This window comes from Hippichthys cyanospilos, chromosome 14 (genome assembly GCF_059441005.1).
Source record: "Hippichthys cyanospilos isolate Australia breed blue-spotted pipefish chromosome 14, RoL_Hcya_1.0, whole genome shotgun sequence".
Taxonomy (NCBI): domain Eukaryota; kingdom Metazoa; phylum Chordata; class Actinopteri; order Syngnathiformes; family Syngnathidae; genus Hippichthys; species Hippichthys cyanospilos.
This window is the reverse complement of record NC_142382.1, coordinates 221656-240292: the sequence shown is the minus strand read 5'-3', so window position 1 is coordinate 240292 and position 18637 is coordinate 221656. Positions and strand designations below refer to the sequence as shown.

General features: G+C 62.4%; 3 protein-coding genes across 11 annotated transcripts; 2 read left to right on the top strand and 1 right to left on the bottom strand.

Annotated features, from left to right (window-relative positions):
• Positions 1-10: 10 nt before the first annotated feature.
• On the bottom strand, positions 11-2028 carry dtd2 (D-aminoacyl-tRNA deacylase 2). Of its 2 annotated transcripts, none has more exons than XM_088432479.1 (3): positions 1429-2028; positions 1191-1260; positions 11-563 (listed from the first exon to the last, which is right to left on the bottom strand). In XM_088432479.1, exons 1-3 carry the CDS (start codon positions 1501-1503, stop codon positions 256-258), a joined length of 453 nt encoding a protein of 150 aa, XP_088288605.1. In that variant the 5' UTR covers positions 1504-2028; the 3' UTR covers positions 11-255. The 2 variants fall into 2 exon arrangements, with proteins under 2 accessions (XP_088288605.1, XP_088288603.1); XM_088432477.1 differs by having other exon boundaries at positions 1387-1985.
• On the top strand, positions 1370-4910 carry nubpl (nucleotide binding protein-like). 7 transcript variants are annotated; one of them, XM_088432470.1, is made up of 11 exons: positions 1376-1919; positions 2596-2740; positions 2806-2840; positions 2939-3029; positions 3143-3182; positions 3333-3423; positions 3515-3608; positions 3683-3768; positions 3898-4018; positions 4518-4600; positions 4701-4910. In XM_088432470.1, exons 1-11 carry the CDS (start codon positions 1791-1793, stop codon positions 4761-4763), a joined length of 978 nt encoding a protein of 325 aa, XP_088288596.1. In that variant the 5' UTR covers positions 1376-1790; the 3' UTR covers positions 4764-4910. The 7 variants fall into 7 exon arrangements, 4 of the variants coding, with proteins under 4 accessions (XP_088288595.1, XP_088288596.1, XP_088288598.1 ...); XR_015867728.1 differs by having other exon boundaries at positions 1372-1919; positions 3333-3608; positions 4467-4600; positions 4701-4775; XR_015867727.1 differs by having other exon boundaries at positions 1373-1919; positions 3683-4018; positions 4467-4600; positions 4701-4775.
• Positions 4911-5864: 954 nt separating this feature from the next.
• arhgap5 (Rho GTPase activating protein 5) lies at positions 5865-18503 on the top strand. Of its 2 annotated transcripts, none has more exons than XM_088432465.1 (7): positions 5865-6173; positions 9595-13448; positions 15009-15162; positions 15301-15378; positions 15470-15601; positions 15957-16062; positions 16112-16251. In XM_088432465.1, exons 2-7 carry the CDS (start codon positions 9717-9719, stop codon positions 16128-16130), a joined length of 4221 nt encoding a protein of 1406 aa, XP_088288591.1. In that variant the 5' UTR covers positions 5865-6173; positions 9595-9716; the 3' UTR covers positions 16131-16251. The 2 variants fall into 2 exon arrangements, with proteins under 2 accessions (XP_088288591.1, XP_088288590.1); XM_088432464.1 differs by having other exon boundaries at positions 5871-6173; positions 16126-18503.
• The last annotated feature ends 134 nt before the right edge of the window (positions 18504-18637 follow it).

The following is an 18637-nucleotide window of genomic DNA, read 5'->3' as shown; positions in this document are numbered from 1 at the left end:
TCACAGTCGCTCGTCCTTCTTGTTTTTACTTTGCCAAACAAAGTCACAGTCGCTCGTCCTTCTTGTTTTTAATGCCGTTGACAACGTGACGTAACGTCGGCATCGTCCGAAACCTTCGGAGGCGACAAACGGGCGGGGGCGCGCGGCCGTCGGGCGAAGGTCCCCGCCCCTCACCGCGCAGAAAACGAGCCGCGGGCCGCTCGAGCCATCCGAAAGACGTCCTTCGCGGGCTGCCGTTTGAGCCGCGGGCCTCCATCAGAACTCCAGCAGGTGCGTGTAAGGCCCGTCCGTCTGCACGCGGAGGACCTGCCTGTTGCCGTAGGTGCCGTGGCGCACGGCCACGCCGGGCGGCGCCGCCTCCCGCCGGCACAGGTCCGCCAGGCGGGCGTAGAGGCGCATGCCGTCCTCCTTGGCCACGTTGTTGTGGTACTGCACGCTCCTGCCTTTGAGCTTGCCCCCCAGCGTGGCCTGAGGGACCAGCAGGAGGCCGCCCGGCAGATCCGCCAGCGACACCATCTTGCCGGACGAAGACTCGCACACGCGCACGTTGAACAGCGTGGAAACTACGGCGGGAAAGGGAAGTCCCGGCGTTCAAAGTCGCTTGCGCCCGCCGGCCGCCGGGAAGTTTTTTTGGATTGGCGAGGGAGCATTTACTCGAAGGCGGACCGTGTAAGAGTTTTTCGTTAAGAAGGAAAAAATGATTGTAAATTTCAAAAAGTTGCAAATGAATGTATGTTTGAAATACAATCTAGTCATGGAACGATGTTCCACGGAGAGCGGCTATGTTTTTTATAGCGAAGGACGATGGAAAATGCAGCGCCTCCCGCTCTTCGTAAATCTGCCGGTGCACCTTTGAGAAGGTAGACTCAAGATACGAAAAGCAAACAAACTTGATGAAGCGAAATCGTATAGTCTCTCGACCGTTGGGCGGTCCGCGCGCGTAAGGTTCCGCGGCCACTTGTAGTATCGCGAGCGAGGAAAGTTTGGACGTGCGCCTTCTCGAATCCTTGCCAATCGTTTGGGGCCGCGGGGGGCAAATGGCTGTCTCCAGCACTTGGTAGACGCGACGTATTCCGAATCTTTTTTTTTTTCCGGGGAAAACACGACGCCGGGCTGACAAGCTATTAGAACGGAAGCCGCTGAAGCGTTCCGAATTTGAGCGACGGCGTCGGAGGAAAGAGGCAACTCACCCATTTTGGGAAGGATGTCTTCAGTCGCGCCTTTCAAAAAACAAACGTACGCCACCATTCCTCTTTCGATCTGCAAGCGCAAGCAGACCACACGGCAACGCGCGTCATCTTCGGAAAGAATCTTCGCGACGTTTGTCGTGCCGCGGGGGGGGGGGGGGGGGGGGGGGCGAAGAAACGAAACCGAAGCCGCGCCGACCTGAACCCATTCGGCCGCTTGGCGCTCGTCCCGCGGCTTCACCTGCAGCTCGGCCTGCAAGCATTGCTGCAGGACCACCCGGACCACCGGAGGCGCGCGGCCGCTCCTCTCCGCCATCGCGCGAGCGAGCTCCAAGACGGGAGACGGCCGACCGCTTCCTGCTTCTGACGTCACAGCGGACGTTCCGAAAAGCCCCAAAGTTGCGCACGTAGTCCGCAGTCCGTCGCGCGAGTGTCGCCGTTTTCGGTCGACGCCGCCCGCCCCGAAAACACTTGTTGGGCTCGTTCGTTCGCGGCAAGCCTTCCAAAACGCAGCGCGCGCGGTATGCGTGCTTTTGGGAAGGCGTTGCGCGATGGGCGTTTTGCGCAACAACGACGCGCCTCGAGTGAGCGAGCGGCTCAAACATGGCGCACTTCACTTACGCTAGACTTTCCGCTTCGCTGAGAGCACGCGCCAACGATTTGCTACTTTTACGAGGCGGGCCGCGGGCAAAGGCCGCGTCCGCCTGCCGCACGCACTCCACGCGCAGCCGCGTGAGTATTCGTGGACGTTTCTACGGACGCTCGCTACTGGCTAGAGGTTCGGCTCGCTCAGTGACATCAAGCTTGCGCTTTTGACCGCGACAACACCGGAAGTATGAGCGCGTATTCCAAGTTAACGTTCGACGTCGCCGTCCTCCAAAGCAATACTGGTTAGCAAACAGTCGTCGTCAAGCAGTGCTACGCGGCGCGCTCCGAATACGTTTGAATGCATTTGGAACCGCGGAGCGGTCGTTCACTTTGACTTTAAGGTGGATGCGTGGGCTACGGCGTAGACGAAACTTCCGGTCGGTAGGCTAGCTCGCACGTGCACTTCGCGCAACTTGATTGAGCGTATGAAATCAAAGCGACCAATAATGGGGTTTGGAGGGTTACTTTAAAATTGGATTCGGCCGCGGTTGCCCGTTGGCGGATTCGGGTTGAGCCCGAGCGGTTCGACTCGACCGATATGCGTACATGATCGACACTACCTATTTGATGAAGGAAAACGCATCCCCGAAATACGTTTCTGCGCCGGAAAATAAGCGGGATCGTTTTCAAGATCCGGCGGAGCTAGGAGAAGAGCGGAAAACGCGCGGGACGCCGGCCCCGGATCGCCCGGCCCCGGATCGCCCGGCCCCGGATCGCCCGGCCCCGCTCCAGTTTGTCCTTTCTTCTCGGCTTTGTCCAGAGTTCGCAGGACGCCGAGGCCTCGGAGGAGCGCCGGAAGCGGCTGATGGCCCGGGGGCTCCCCGAGCGCAAGGCCGTCGCGGGGGTGCGCCAGGTGCTGCTGGTGGCGTCCGGCAAAGGCGGCGTGGGAAAGTCCACCACCGCCGGTACGCTCGCGCCGCGCGCCTCCACCGGCACCTTTGGCAAACGCGCTCCGCCCTCCCTTCCGCAGTCAACCTGGCTCTGGCGTTGATGGCCAACCAGCCGGTGAGGAAGCCGTGGGAGGCGCGCCATCGCGCCGGGGGGCGGGGCAAAAAACAACGATCCGCGAGCGGTCAAGACTCGCCCGTCGTGTTTGTTTCCAGTCCAAGTCGGTGGGCCTGCTGGACGCCGACATCTACGGTCCGTCCGTTCCCAAGATGATGAACCTGAAGGGAAACCCGCAGCTCACTGACAGTAAGCAGCGGACGGCAACTCGTCACCTTGGTCCCGGCGCGCCGACCCGTGCCGCTTGCTGGGCGGAAAAAGGAAAGGGCTCGTGGATTGCCTTTTGTTTTTGGTCTGTCCAGACAATCGCATGCTGCCGCTGACCAACTACGGCCTCCCTTGGTGAGTCCCTCCGAGCGCCCGCCCGCCGCTCCACTTACCTTTCGCCGTCCGGTCCGCCCGGCGCCTTCGGCCCACTCCCGGGCCCCCCGCAGACTCGTCCCCGTCCCCGTCCCCGAGGGCGGACTTTCACGCGCTCTCGCGTGTCGCCAGCATGTCCATGGGCTTCCTGGTGGACGAGGACGCCCCCGTGGTGTGGAGGGGCCTCATGGTCATGTCGGCCCTGGACAGGCTGCTCAGACAGGTTGGCGGGAACAACCCCCTCTTCCCGATTCACATCCAATGGCAACGGAAGAGAAAAACTGGTGTGGCGAGAAATATGTGGGCGCGTGCAGGTGGAGTGGGGCACACTGGATTACCTGGTGATCGACATGCCTCCCGGGACAGGCGACGCGCAGCTCACCATCACGCAGAGCGTCCCCATAGCAGGTTAGCTGGTCCGTACTGACGGTCGCGAAACATATGCGGCGGCGGGGTGACGGCGAGGCGGCTCCGGCGCGCAGGCGCCGTGATGGTGTCGACGCCTCAGGACGTGGCCCTGCTGGACGCTCGCAAAGGAGCCCTGATGTTCCGGAAAGTGCACGTTCCGGTAACGTGCGCCGGCCCGGAAACGGCTCGCCGAATGCGGGCCACTCGCGCGCCTCCACTCACGCGCCGCCACCCGCGCGCCGCCACCCGCGCGCCGGCACTCGCGCGCCGTCTGCGGACGCCTTTGCAGGTTCTGGGCCTGGTGCAGAACATGAGCGCGTTCGAGTGCCCCAAGTGCGGCGAGCGGACGGCCATCTTCGGCTCGGACGGGGCCAGGCGGCTGGCCCGCTCGCTGGGAGTGGCTTTTTTAGGTAAAAAAAAACACCTCTGCGCGCGGCCCTTTGCCTCCCGACCAACGAACGGTTCTGGGCCGTCTCTCGATTACGTATGCGGCCGTTGTCCAACTGTGCCGCTTTCAACTTTCGACGGCCGGTCTCAGCGAATTTGACCGAAAGGCGGCTCCTCTCGAAAGGTTTCGTCTCTCCGTTTTGCCGTCGATCGATCGATGAACTTGATTTAAAAAAACGCCGACGTCGGCGGGACGTCGTTTTGAGTCGGCGGGGCGGATCGGGCGCCAACGGGCTTCGGCCGCCGCTTTGCTTTGGTTCGCCGTGGCGAAAAAAGTTGAGGCCGGACTTCCCAAGATACGGGCGGCCGGAAGCTTCGATTCCGACTTGACTTTATGCGGCGAGCCGCCCGGAGAAGAGCACTTGCGCACGCGGCTGACAAAGACTACCAGATGACGGATGACTTTTGCAGACCCTTTTGGGCTCCCGCCGGCGTGACGGCATCGGGTGCGTGTGCTCTCAGGTGACGTCCCGCTCCACGGCCACATCCGAGAAACGGCCGACGCGGGGAAGCCCGTGGTGGTGTCGTCGCCCGGCAGCCCCCAGGTGCCCGCCGCTCTCCTGCCTCGTAACCGGGAAGCCCCCCCCCCCCCCCCCCTAACACCCCGCCCCCCCCGATCGCGGGCCCGGCTTTGTGTCCGCGCAGGCGCTGTCCTACTTGAAGCTGGCCGACGCCGTGGTCCGCAGGCTGGACGAGCTGGCCGCTTGACGTCCGCCGGGCGCTCGCCGAAGCGATGGATTTGTCGCGACGGAGTCGAGAAATGACCGGCGTCGCCCTCGTTACGCTTCCGGCGAGGACGGTTCGCGCGGAAACCTCTTTGCCACGGACGCTCATTAAACGCCATGTGAGACGGCCGGCCGTGGTCTCGTCCTGCTTCGGGTCGCGCCTTCGGGGCCGCGCCGGCGTCTCGTCCTTGCCCGTCTTTCGCCCGACGGCCGCGGGCCCTTCCTCTCAAACACGCCGGCGCCTTCCAAAACATCCGCGAGGACCTCAGCTCTTTTCTAACGGCTTCCACCACCACGACTTTGAGGCAAAAGACGGACGCGTTCGTTTGCTCCGCCCTTTCCCGCACGCGGCTCGGTAAAGGTCGGCCTCCATCCCGGCGGAGGCTCCGAGGTCAACTAACGCGTCCGGCCGGGGATGTTGGGGCCGCGGCCCTGTCGCAAATCTGCAGCGTTCCAGTTAAGCCTCGCCGCCGTTTGATTTCACGTTGGCGAACGTATGTCCGGATCAGGCCCCTCCCCTATCCGCAGCTCAAGCAAACGCCTCTATTTATGTCGAATGTTTCTTTGTCAATTTCTCGCAAAAACGCCTCCCAACTGGCCCTGACTGCAGAGCCAGTTGGAGGCCTCGGCTGCAATTTTTTCAAAAACTTTCCGCCGTGCAAGGACGTCACCGTTGCAGAGGAACAGAGAAAACCAACGACTCTTTGTCAGTCGGGACGGAGCCAGCGGAAGTCCGCGAGAAGAGGGACGGAGAGCCGCAGAAGCACATCCCAGTGCCTTCAGGGGCTCCCAAAATGAGGACGTCAACGCTGGCGATCGTCGGCAATTGGGTCCAAAAGTCCCCCACGAAGAAATGAGTTGGACGGACGCAGTATCGTCCTACCCCGGCATAGGACATCCCTGTACGGTCGAAGTTACTATAGTATCCGGGTTAGCTTTCAGCGCCAGTGGGTCATTTTTGATGTGCGATAAAGGGTTCGGAAAAACACAAGTGATGTTAACGGGCCCGACAAGAAAAAGGTTTGGGGGGGGGTTGCCCGGAAGGACGGCGAGAATCCGTGAGGGCGGAGTCCGACGTTTGGGCCCACCCTCGCGTTTAGCCACACCCCCAACTGCGCTCCGCAGCAGCCATTGAGGTCTCGCACGTCTTCACTCGATCGTCGGCCGAGGCCCGTCGACGTCCCGGCGGCATCAGAGCAGCGGCGGCGGCCAGTCAGCGAGCGAGCGAGCCAGCGCCTATCCACCCGGGCGGAGCGCCCCCCCCCCCCCCCCCCCGCGAGGACACCGCCGAAAGGACGCCGAGGACCTCTCGCTTGTCCCCTTCTTGTCCTTTTCAAGGCCGGGGACGCCTCGGACGAGGACGCTGGAGCGACCATGTTGTTCTTCCTACTAGGTGGGTGCGTTACGACGGCGACGTCTCCGGGGACGGGATTAAGAAGGCTCGCTTAGCCCGGCTAGCCGCGCGGGCCCGGCGAAGCGTCCGGACCGGCGGCGCGAGGCCGAGCGGGAGCGGGTTTGGCGAGGAACCGCTCCCGGGCGTCCGCGAGTCGCCGGGCCGTCGGAACGAGCCCGGACGGGGCTCCGTGCTCCGGGCTAAGCTAACGAGGCTAGCAAGCTAGCGACTCGCTAGCGTTAGCCGGTCGCCAACGCCGGGAAAGACGCCCGAGCGGCCGCGCGCTCGTCTCGCCGCCCACCCGGGAGACGGAAAAGCAAGCGGCGTTTGTTGTCGTTGTTTGCGCGGGCCGAGCATCAGCCGCGTTCCCGCGAATCGGTCCCGTCGCAAGCACGCCGCCAGCGTTTTGGACCGAGCTAAACTTTCAATGCCGCTTGTGCGTCCTCGCAACCTAGTCCGCCGACTTTACGTGCTCTTTGCAGCCGCCGCTTTTCCCAAAGTTGTCAACCGGTACCGACCCTGAGGCGGGCACCGTATCTGCGAGGACCGCCGCTTTCCAGGAACCTTTTCCAAGCTCCGACCTTCTCGGGTATTTCAAACCGAACTTCAAGCGATACGCGCCGACAAATGGAGGAATCTACGCGCACCGATCTCCGAAGATAGAAAGGGAATGGCCCAGGACGCGTTGCGATCAACCGGAACAACTAAAACAGAAATGGAGACGTCAGCTATCGATAGCTGCCTTCCCACCGAACGGTCGCGAGTGTTCCGGGTCCGAAGTTCCTTACCGACGGGCCCCAAGTTGGCGTTGGTACCGACGGGGGGGGGGGGGGGCGAAGCGCCGACGGAGGCCTTGGCGCCGACGGAGGCCTTGGCGCCGACGGGGGCCTATGAGCCCACGGGGGCCTTGACGCCGACGGAGCGTCTTTCGGCGTGTTGCCTAAGGCGAAAAGCGATAAAAAGCATACGCTGACCGCCCGCCGAATGCAGCGGATTTCTGATTCAGATCGCCGGGGCGTAAATCTCCTTCGGTCGGTGTTCTGTCTGCGTGTTTTTCCTTTTTTTTTTTCTTTTGTAAACCTCAAACGCGCTGGCTCTTTTCTCCTTTTCTCCTAGTTGAAACAAATTGGAGTCGGGTGTCCTCTTTTTCGTCAATACGTAGTAGAGTTGGTTCCCGAGCACCCGTCCGCCTATCACTTTTCTCTCCTCCCGTTATTTCAAAATATTAGGAGCACGGGCTTAGCGGAACCTTCCCTGCCCGGAACGTGTTTTGGCGGGAAGGGAAAGGGGAACACGCGCTACCGGGGTACAGCGGAAGAGTTCCTGCGGCGCGAAAGGGGCTTATGTCGCCGGGAACGTTTTGCGGGACAATCGGAGCGGGATCGATTCGGCTTTCGGCCCTCCTTGACCGAGGCCCGCTCACCGCACGCATAAGAATTTTCCGACCGAAGCGTGGAAGGTGGCTCAAAAATTGTGATTGCTTTGCTTCCAAAGCGGAAGAAGCATCCGCCGGAAGTGAAGAGAAGCGCTCGCCCCGGCGGGAAGATAAACGAGGGGTCTGAGGCCCGGTCCGGTTTCGACTTTTATTTCCTGACGGGACGGCCGCCCGGTCGCGCCGTTTACGCTAATCCGGCGGCTTTGACCCCGCAAGGTTTTCGGTCCCCGGCGACGCGTTTGGGAGCTTAGCGGCGTTTAGTAGTTTTGAGGAGCAGCCCGCCAACTAAGTCAGCCCTTAATCCATGCAAGCGATACCCTGTTGGGAAAGCTAACGTATGTGCGCGCGCTCATGCGCACGTGTGCCCGTGTTGACCAGCTCAGCGCAAAAGGAGGTTTTTTTTGCTACTGACGAGAGCCCAAATATGAAGAGCTTTGCGCGCGTGTCGCGCTGCCATAATGCCGGCAGAGAAGCACGCGCCTGATTGTCTTCCATCACTCATCTCAGAGCAAAGTCGGCAAAAACATGTCAAGCGGGCTTTCCCGAGGCGCGCTTCGCGTCCGGCCGACGTGAGCCTTCAGACGACGCGAGGAGGATTTGCTCGGGTCCCGTTTGCGCAAACGCGCCGGAGTGCTCGCCGGCGACTCTCCTTCGCGTGGGCGCGCGCCGCCCCAAGGTGGGAAGCGCATGTTCGGACGGGTGCGCGGGACAGCGGGCGGGAAAGGATAGCCTTCGTCATTTTCTCCCAGTTGGCGTTTTTGGCCGGCGCGGCGGCCGCGCTCGTTTGGGAGCACCGGCTCCGCGGGGCAAAGCGGAGAGCGACGCGTGAGCACACGCAGGCGGCCCAGTCGACGGCACGCCCGCCGAAGGAACGAAGCTAAAGCTCGTCTCGGTTACTCTGCGCAAACGGCGCGGGAGGCCGCCGGAACAAAGAAGAGCCTCTGCGGCGCGGCGCCGCGCCTGGTTTTGCCCTAGCTGCACGAGGTCACGCCCCGCTGCTCACCTTGGCCGCGCCTCCTATGGAACTTGCCGATTGCCCTTTTCCTCTGACAAAGCCGTTTCTTGGAAACTGGGGCCGGAGGGCATACAGGAGTTGTTGACATGGTGCGTTTGAAATTTTGGGGAGGGGGACATGCAGTCATAGCCTCTTCTTGATGGGGGGGCGGGAGTCAAATCCAAAAGTAATTGGCCTCGAGTCATCGTAACCGAAGACGGTTTTTTCTCCGATAAATGTAAAAACCCAGATTAAAAAAAAGTATCCAAAATATCCGCAGATTGGTGAGAGGTGTTTGCGAACGTCTCGTACGGCGGGTCACTTATCAGGTTCCTGGATTCAAACCTTCAATTGATCCCGTTGAAGCGTGATGCCGACTTTGTTGCCGCTGCGGCAGCAATGCACCCGCCTAAAGAAGAAGAAAAAAAAGCTTTTCTCAAATGGATTTGTCAGTATGAGAAATTCCACTTTGATGTTTCAGCAAAAACACCGAATAGAAGGCAAAGAAAGACCCCCCCACGCCCACCCCCGCCGTGCGCCAAAAAAGAAGCGCTTTGGAGCCATTTGCGGCCAGGCGGATAAAAATGGCAGGCGAGCGCGGCCCTTTGACAGCCGCTGACCTAGAAATGATTTGCTGGGCCGCGACAATCAAACGGAGGAACCAAATGGGGGCGCGGCTCCCTTCTGGTGTTTGCCGCGACGTACAAAAGCGCATCGTGCGTCCCGGCCGCAATCCCTCGCGCGACACAAAAATGACCGCGGGGCCCCGAGGCGTCCGCCCCATGGCCGCGTCCGTTCGGTGTTTTACCACGGCGCGCCCGCCGGCAAAGCACGTCCGCGCACAAAATCCCTGCCCGGAGGAAGAGGGAGGGCGAGGGAGGAGTGCGGGACCGCCCCTCCTTCCCCACGTGAGCGCGAGGGTTCGGCCAAGGTTTTCCGGCTCTGATCGGGTGCTTCCGCCCTCCTCTAATTGCGCGCGCTCTGTCTCGCAGGCAGGTGATAAGAGGAGACGGCGGGCCGAGATCGGAGAGGAACGCGGGAGCGCCGGACGGCGACGAAGGCCCCCGGGAATGACCTTTTCCCCGGCAGCCGGCGAGCGGGCGATGAGAATATAATGGCCAAGAGCAAGGACGCGCGCCCCCCGACATTCGCCGTCAGCGTGGTGGGCCTCTCGGGCACGGAGAAAGACAAGGGAAACTGCGGCGTGGGCAAGTCCTGCCTCTGCAACCGATACGTGCGCCCCCACGCCGACGGCTACTACTCGGAGCACACGTCGGTGCTGAGCACCATCGACTTTGGGGGGCGCGTGGTCAACAATGACCACTTTCTGTACTGGGGCCACGTCCCCCACAGGGGGGACGAGGGGCCCGACTGTAAAATCCAAGTGGTGGAGCAGACGGAGTTCATCGACGACCAGACCTTCCAGGCGCACCGGAGCACCAACATGCAGCAGTACAGCAAACGGGCGGCCGCCACCAAGCTTCAGTCCGCCGAGAAGCTCATGTACATCTGCACGGACCAGCTGGGCCTGGAGCAGGACTTTGAGCAGAAGCAGATGCCGGACGGCAAGCTGAACGTCGACGGTTTCGTGCTGTGCGTGGACGTCAGCAAGGGCTGCAACAGGAACTTCGACGACCAAATGAAGTTTGTCGGCGCTCTTTACGCCCAGATCGCCAAGTCCAAGAAACCCGCGGTGGTGGCCGCCACCAAATGCGACGAGCTTGTGGAGCAGCACCTGAGGGACCTTCAGGCTTTCGTGGCCGGCAAGAAGAACTTGCTCCTGGTGGAGACGTCGGCGCGCCTCAACGTCAACGTGGAGCTCTGCTTCAACGCCCTTCTCCAGCAGCTGGACCGGACCCGAGGCAAGCCCAAGACGCCGCCGTACGCCGAGGCCGCCAAAGTCCAACGGCAGCTGGCGGCCTCGGCCACCGAGCGGTTCGAGAAGCTCCTGGCGCGGGCGGTGACGGACTACCGCTGCGCCTGGAAAGGGCTGGCGGCCAGCGCCAAGGGCGACCCCGACTACGAGGAGTTCGTCGCCCTGGAGGGCTCCAGGAAGGCCAGGAACATGTTGGCCATGCACGTCGCGCGCCTCAAGCAGGAGCACGTTCGGAGGAGGCGGGAGGAGTACCTGAGTACTCTGCCCAAGACCCTGGGCCACCTCCTGAGCCGCCTGGACGAGGTGGAGCACCTGACGTGGGCCGAGGCGCAAAGCGTCCTCCGCGCCCGCCCCGACTTCCATTGCTGGTTCGTGGTGCTGGAGCAGACGCCCTGGGACCAGTCGGACCACGTGGACAACAGCGACCGGCGGATACCCTTCGACCTCCTGAGCACGCCCGACGGCGAGAGGCTTTTCCACGGCCACGTGCAGCGCCTGCTGTCGGAGAAGAGGAGGGCGGACATGAAAGAGAGGCTCAAGAAGACGCTGGACCGGGTTCACTTCATCGGGGCCGGGCAGCCTTGGGAGGAAGTCGTGTGCCTGGTGATGGAGGACGAGGCCTACAAGTTCATCAGCGAGTCGGACAGGAGGGACGTCTACTGCCGACACCAGCAGGAAATAGTGGAGCGGGCCAAGGAGGACTTCCAGGAGATGCTTTTCGAGCACGCCGAGCTCTTCTACGACTTGGATCTGAACGCCACGCCCAGCTGCGACAAGATGAGCGAAATCCACCGCGTGCTCAACGAGGAGCCCCGGTACCGGGCGCTTCAGAAGCTGGCCCCCGACCGCGAGTCGCTGCTCCTCAAGCACATCGGCTTCGTCTACCACCCCACCAAGGAGACCTGCCTGAGCGGCCGCGACTGCGTGGACCTGAAGGTGGAGCAGGCGCTCGCCGACAGGCTGCTCCAGCAGCAGGAGCGCCCCGACCTCCGCTACGGCGGCGGGCGCCCGGACAAGGTCAACCTCTGCCTGCTGGGCAGGGAGGGCCTCTCGCAGGAGCTGGCCAACGAGATCCGAGCGCAATCCACGGACGACGAGTACGCCCTGGACGGCGACATCTACGAGCTGGAGCTGCTCCCGGTGGACGTCAACTCCACCTTGCTCTTCAGCCACACCTGGGTGGCCACCTTCAAGCCGCACGGCTGCTTCTGCGTCTTCAACTCCATCGAGTCTCTCAACTGCGTGGGGGACTGCGTGGGCAGGATCCGGGCCGAGATCGCCCAGGGCCGCAGAGACAAATGCGCTCCTCCTCTCCCCTTCGTCCTGCTGCTGGCCAATCCCAGGGACGGCGTGTTCAAGAACGTCCCCATCCTCCGGCACCAGGGCCAGCAGCTGGCCAACAAGCTCCAGTGCACCTTCGTGGACCTGCCCTCGGGCGCCTTCCCCCGCAAGTTCACCGAGTCCCAGGTCAAGCAGGGCCTGCGCGCCATCCTGGACGGCCTCAAGCGGAACTCCGACGCCCTGGCGCCGCCGCCCTCTATCAAGGACGCCTCGGAGGCCGACCTCCGCATCGTCATGTGCGCCATGTGCTGGGACCCCTTCGCCGTCGACCTCATCCTCTCGCCCTTTCTGGAGTCGCGCTGCTGCGGCGCCGGGCAGCCGGGCCGGCCCAACGCGCTGGTCCTGGACAAGCTGCTCGGCGACGGCAGGAGGAGGATCCGGGTCACCGTCCTCTCCTACCACTCGGCCATCGGCGTCCGCAGGGACGAGCTGGTGCACGGCTACATCCTGGTCTACTCGGCCAAGCGCAAGGCCTCCATGGCCACGCTGCGCGCCTTCCTGGCCGAGGTCCAGGACGTGATCCCGGTGCAGATGGTCGCCGTCACCGACAGCCAGGCCGACTTCTTTGAAAACGAGGCCATCAAGGAGCTGATGACCGAAGGCGAGCACATCGCCACGGAGATCGCCGCCAAGTTCACGGCTCTCTACTCCCTGTCGCAGTACCACCGGCAGACGGAGGTTTTCACGCCCTTCTTCAACCAAGCGCTGGAGAAGAAGGCCAGCGTGGAGAGCGCCTTCTTGTTCGACGGCTCGTCGCGGGACCGCGCCGGCGAGGACGTCTTCCGGACCTCGCCGCGCGGCCGCTCCCCGGCCTACGACCCGTACTACCCGGACTCGGAGGACGACGACGACGACAGCGAGGCCCCCCCGCCCTACAGTCCCATCGGCGACGACGTCCAGCTCCTTCCCACGCCCAGCGAGCGCGCCAAGTACCGTATCGACCTGGAGGGCAACGAGTACCCGCTCCACGGCGCGCCCCTCGGCGACCACGAGCGAAACCACAAGGTGCCGCCGCCGGTTCGGCCCAAGCCGGCCCTGGCCCGGCCCGCCGTCAAGAAGCTGGACCCCAACTTGCTGAAAACCATCGAGGCCGGGATGCGCGGCAACCGCCGGGCGCCGAGGGGCCCCGCCGCCGCCGCCGCCGCGCGCCCTAACGACGCGGAGCCTTCGGACAACTACGCGGACCCTGCGGACACCCTGCTGAGGAGCGGGTCCTACCGGCCGGACGACGTCTACGCCGAGCCGGAGGACGCGCGCGGCCGCCCGGCCGGGTCGCGAAACCCCTTGGGCCCGCGCGGGGGCGCCGAGGACGAGAACGGGTGCGAGCGCAGGTCCCGGGCCGGGCGCCGGCCCTCCAAGTACAAACACCGCTCCAAAATCCTCTTCAGCAAGACCGAGGCCTACCAGAGGCGCATCCACTCGGACAGCGACGGCGAGGACGCCGGCCCCGCCACGCAGAAAAAGAAGAAGGGTCGGGCCCACCGGGGCAGCGAGGAAGACCCCCTGCTGTCCCCCGCCGACCCTTGGAAGGGCGGCATCGACAACCCCGCCGTCACCTCTGACCCCGAGCAGGAAGACAAGAAGCTGAAGAAGAAGAAGGCGCCCAAGACGCTGAAGGAACCAAAGAAGGTCAGCGCACTCTCCCCGCGACCATCTTTTTGTCTTTTGACGCGCCCCGCGCCGAGTCCCGTGCGTCGAACGAGCGCGGAAGCGCGAACGGGACTCCCAGGTGCTCGAACGCCGCCGCGCCCTCTTCCGTCACGGAGGCGCTCTCGTCTCACGGTTGACAAAAAGACGTTCTCCAGCGCGCCGTTCTGCGCAGCGGGTGACGAAACGGAATCGCGAAGCCGCGCCGCAGCGACTTGAGTGTTGCGCCGTCGCTCGCTTCATTTATCGGCAAAACGGCACGGGGCTAATGGGCGCGAGCGAGCCTTTAGAGCCCGCAAATGGCTGGACAAACCCTGCCCCGGGCCGCGATCGCCGTCGCGGGGGACATTGTGCACCCGCCGCTCTGCTCGCATGAACCGCGGAAGCAAGTAGGGGAATTGTCGCAAGAATTAAGGCAGGAAAAGTGCATAAACGGGTTTGTCCGGCTAAAAGTCAATCGCCGAAATATGATGCTCGATCTCGGGACCAGGAGCGTCCCGAACGATAACGTCGTCATTTACGGTGGAGCCCTTAAGGTGCGGGCGGCCCGTTATTTTCCGAGCTACGTTCGGCTCGGTTTGTTTGTTTGTTCACTCTTAAGAAAGGAGCGTCGCCCACGCTGTAAACTGGCTTGACCGGCAGCTTTTCGAATGGCCAAGGTTTCCTCAAGCCGCTTGGCCCGTCGCTGAAAACGTTCCGAACAAAACGCGCGGCGTGCGCCCGGTTATTGAACCGCCCGCTTGCGCAACGTGAACACGGTAATTACCATTGACGTGACGACGGTCGCCGTCGATAGGCGCGACTGTAAAAAGTACAGTAAGCTGGGGCAACATGTAAACGCGCGGCGTGCTTGTCCTCCTTCAACCTGGAAATGAAAAACCCAAATTCCGGAAAATACAGATCTTTAAGTTTCCGAAGCGCAAAACGAAGTTAGGTGCCGTCCGTCGGATTCGACGAACGACCCGTGCTAGAAAGTCGCTCCTGCGATCGATCGTTGGTCCGTTTTCCGTAGCCGCTTATCCTCACCCTCAATATGGTCAAAGTTGCTCGCTCCTCAACAATCTGCCATACGGCGGAGATCTCTGCCGTCCTCCGCGCCCAGTTTGCCTTCCCCGCCGACGCCCTCGTCCTCCCCGGACGTTTGGAGCCTTCCCCTGCGCCCGCCGTCTTTTCTTGCGCTCCTCCGACGTCGCCCCGGCCTCCGCTTTTCCTTTCCCTCTCTTTCGGCGACGGGCGTCCGAGCCGCGCTCCGGGGGCGTGCCCGGGGGCCGCGTTTGGCAGAGACGGTCGCCGAGAACCAAGACTGAGCGGCCGCTCGGTCTTGAAACGGGGAAGGGCGACGCGGCCAAACGCGCTCTCGGCGGGCCGCTCCGCAAACCCCGGCCATCCCAAGGGAAAAAGTACGCGCAAACAAACCACCTTACAGGCCGGACGGCCGCGGCCGACGCTTCTCGAGTTCCGAGGCGAAGCTCGCGGGCCGTCGGCGCCCGTCGTTTCGTCGGCGCGGGCGGAGCTAAAATGTGTGGCTTTGTTGGTGTTCAGGCCAAATCGGCCAAGGCGCCCAAGCCGCTGTACCCGCCCACGCGCCGGACGTGGGAGAGCACCTACTTCGGCGCCCCGCTGCACACCCTGGTCTGCCCCAAGCAGCCCATCCCGCTCTTCATCGAGAAGTGCGTGGACTACATCGAGCGCGTGGGTGAGAGCGCCCCTTCCCTTCCCTTCCCTTTCCTTTCCTTTTCTGCGCCGCGGTCCCGGAGGGCCGCCGCGCCGTCCGTCTCCATGCCGGCGAGACCGCACTTAGCTCAGTTGTGTGTGCGCGCGCGCGCGATGACAGGTTTGACCACAGAAGGCTTGTATCGGGTCAGCGGCAATAAGACGGACCAGGACAACATCCAGAAGCTGTTTGACCAAGGTGCGGCGCGCCGACCGGGAAACGAGCCCGGGTCGCCGCGTCCCGCGACCCTCGAGCGTTTGCCGGACGTCCTCTGCGTCCGTCCCCGCAGATCAAAGCGTGGACCTCCTGGAGCTGGACGTGGCCATCAACGCGGCGGCCGGCGCGCTCAAGGCCTTCTTCGCCGACCTGCCCGACCCGCTCATCCCCTACGCTCTCCATCCCGAACTGGTCCAGGCCGCCAGTGAGTGCTTTTGACTTTACGGTTTCGCCTTTTACGATAGAGACTTGCCGACGTTACCCCGGGTTCGGACGGCGCGCTCCCGCCGCGGCGAGACTCCGACGGCGCCGCTAAATTTGGCTCCTTTTGCCCAAGTCGAAGAAATGGAACTTTTGGCGCGCGGGGCGGGAAAGAATCTCGGCGGCGGGTTTGCGGGCGAAATCGATTTTGAGACCGGCCGTGCGGTCGCCTAAGCCCCGCCCCCCGCACGGAACGGGCCGGGCCCTCGTATTTATCGGACCGCGTGTCAAAACGAGATCGGCGCCGGACGGGGAGCGGCGTCTCTCAGGAAGCGCTACGGGCCTCTGTGTGTCTGCAGAGCTGGCGGACTACGGCGAGCGCCTGCGCGTCCTCAAGGAGATCGTCAACAAGTTTCCCGCCGTCAACTATCAGGTCTTCAAGTACATCATCGGCCACCTGAACAGGTAAGACGCGCGCTCCCGCCCCGGCGGCGCCGACCACCCGCGTCTGAAGTGGCCGTCCGGCAGGGTGAGCCGCCGCAGCGAGAGCACGCGCATGACGGCCGACAACCTGTCCATCTGCTTCTGGCCCACGCTCATGCGCCCCGACTTTGAGAACAAGGACACGCTGTCCAGCACCAAGCTCAACCAGGCCGTGGTGGAGGCCTTCATCGCGCAGAGCGACTTCTTCTTCCACGGCGGCGAGCCGCTGCCCCACGGGCCCCCGCCGCCGCCGCCGCCGCACCCCTGCCGCGACATGGTGGAGGCCCTGCTGCCCCTGCAGCTGCCGCCGCCCCTGCAGCCGCAGCAGATCCGCCGCGCGCTGCCCCCCGAGCCCCTCGTCTGAGCCCCGACGGGGGGAAGGTGAAGCGAGCCCGGCGCCCGCCCGCCCGCCCGCGCTCGCTTCCCCGCGAGCTCGCCCTCCGCGAAGTCCGAAGCCGCGCCCGACGAGCGCCCCGAAACGCGCGGCCCTCCGGATTCAACTTTAGTTTGTTTCGGGGCCGACGGAGCACCCGCCAAGCGGTTCTCCTTCGCGGCTAAATCGACAGTGCGGAAAATGCACAAACGCCAATCCGGCAACGCCGACCTTATCGTTTGATATCCTGCGGGAGATGGGGTAAAAAAAAAAAAAACGCAAGCACGAATTCGTTGCGATTTTATGGACGGTTAAGAAATTGACGAGTCAGTCATCCAAATAGGGGCGGACGGATACGACGTGTTCCTTGTTGCCATAAGGGGTGCGGGTCTTTTGGGGGGTTTTTTTCACCATGAGCCAAAAATTGAAAAGTGACAAAGTGACATTTGTTCATTGAGGAGAACAATGTTGCTCCCGTTGTCTTTGTTTTTTTGTTTTTTTTTGTGGGGGTGGCGGATGTCCACCGGGGTCGAGGGTCAACTACCTGACTCGGCATACGCGGATGTCCACCCCCTCCCAAGGTTGGAAGAAAGTTAAGAGACTGCCAGTCTTCCTTAAGGTCTTGCCATTTCTGCCCGGGAGCCTCGTCTTGGTCTTCGTCTTCGTCGTCGTCGTCGTCATCCTCCGAGCACACCTGGCTCTTAATTTTCTTTCACCTCTTTCTACGTGTTCCCGTTTCTAACCTGTGTGTGTGCGTGCGTGCGTGCGTGCGTGCGTGCGTGCGTGTTGGGATTCAAGAGGGAAAATGCGATACCCGGCCCGTGGAACTTTGGTGGAGAAAGGGACGAACTTCCAAACCACTACCGGACGTGACGTCTGCATGTTTTTTAGCCAAGGGCAAAAAGGACAACACAAATGTCGTTCATGTTATCGTCAGGTATTCAGCTAAAGGGGAAATTATTTTTTTCTGACAATGCAATGCGTATTTTTTTCTTTGCTTTTGGAAATACGTTTATAAAAGAGTCTCTATCCGAATGGGTCAGCGCAAACGCTGCCGCTGGACTGGACCGGAGGCGGCGAACGGGTCACGTGACGCGGCCCGACGCCGCCGCGGAAGAAAAGGCCACTTGGCGGTTTGAAGGCGGCCGCGATCCGTCTCGCTCGGCGCGTGAAAGGCTGCGCCAAATGCTCGACCGGCCGAGCCGAGCCGAGCCGAGCCGAGCCGAGCCGAGCCGAGCCGAGCCGAGCCGAGCCGAGCCGAGCCGAGCCGAGCCGAGCCGAGCCGAGCGGCCGTTCGCGAGTCGCGTCGGTGACGCCATCAAGCTGCTAGCGCCCGGAACGAAACGCATCCGCTTTTCGGAGTGCCGTTGAACGCGCCGGCCCAACCGAGGGAGTGGGAAAAGGCGCGCCAAGGGGAATGTAGCAATACGTGTGGGAAGAAATCTATTTTTGGGGGTCCGACATTGCGCGGCGAGTTTCTTCCAAAGGCGTTCAGGGACGAAACGCCGCTGAACGGATCGCGTCCGCCTGCCGGCTGTCGGCACGTAACGAGCGCCCGCGCGTTTTGTCTCCTTGCAAGATGGGTCGCCAGCCAACCGCGACGCTCTCGTTTTCTGTTGGAAACTTCTAAACGTTCGTCCTGTTTCCAAATAAACGCCTTTGTCTTTCCTAACAAAAGCGTGTGTGTGCCAAAGCAACGATCAGTCCTGCGGCCCGGTCCAGGGGTGGCGGTGTCGAAGCGCCTTTACGGAGGCGTCCGGCCAGCGTTCACTGACGTCACGACCTCGCGACTGGGCGCCGTCTTGTGGGGCAAGCTTCGACAGGACGGCGCAGTACTTGTTGACATCGTCGGTTGTTCAAAATGTCAGACTCATCCTACCTCCAACGATACTTTTGTTAGGGGGACTGAAGCGGAAGGTTTCGCCCAACGGAGCGATACAAGTCGAAACTTTGATACACGGTATCGATGCGTACGAAGCGGGGGAAAACTTTTCAACTTACTGAAAACTTGCTAATTGCATACTCATTAAAAGACGCGGGAGCTTCCAAATCACTTGAGTCCTCCAAGTGATTCGCGTGTGAATGGCAAAGTCGGGATGGAGATCTACTGGCAGTAGTAATGATAAGATATTGAATTTGGATGGTCAAATGCGCACGAGAACGTGTCGTAGAGGTGCGAACGTA

Excerpts from the sequence above, each read along its gene's own strand:
- nubpl (XM_088432469.1), top strand. The coding sequence starts at position 1,791 with ATGGCGCACTTCACTTACGCTAGACTTTCCGCTTCGCTGAGAGCACGC. Across the intron at positions 3,030-3,142 it reads AAACCCGCAGCTCACTGACA|ACAATCGCATGCTGCCGCTG; the intron begins GTAAGCAGCGGA and ends TGGTCTGTCCAG. Across the intron at positions 3,609-3,682 it reads GCAGAGCGTCCCCATAGCAG|GCGCCGTGATGGTGTCGACG; the intron begins GTTAGCTGGTCC and ends TCCGGCGCGCAG.
- dtd2 (XM_088432477.1), bottom strand. The coding sequence starts at position 1,503 with ATGGCGGAGAGGAGCGGCCGCGCGCCTCCGGTGGTCCGGGTGGTCCTG. Across the intron at positions 1,261-1,386 it reads AAGCGGCCGAATGGGTTCAG|ATCGAAAGAGGAATGGTGGC; the intron begins GTCGGCGCGGCT and ends TTGCGCTTGCAG. Across the intron at positions 564-1,190 it reads AGACATCCTTCCCAAAATGG|TTTCCACGCTGTTCAACGTG; the intron begins GTGAGTTGCCTC and ends TTCCCGCCGTAG.
- arhgap5 (XM_088432464.1), top strand. The coding sequence starts at position 9,717 with ATGGCCAAGAGCAAGGACGCGCGCCCCCCGACATTCGCCGTCAGCGTG. Across the intron at positions 15,163-15,300 it reads GGACTACATCGAGCGCGTGG|GTTTGACCACAGAAGGCTTG; the intron begins GTGAGAGCGCCC and ends GCGCGATGACAG. Across the intron at positions 15,379-15,469 it reads CCAGAAGCTGTTTGACCAAG|ATCAAAGCGTGGACCTCCTG; the intron begins GTGCGGCGCGCC and ends CCGTCCCCGCAG.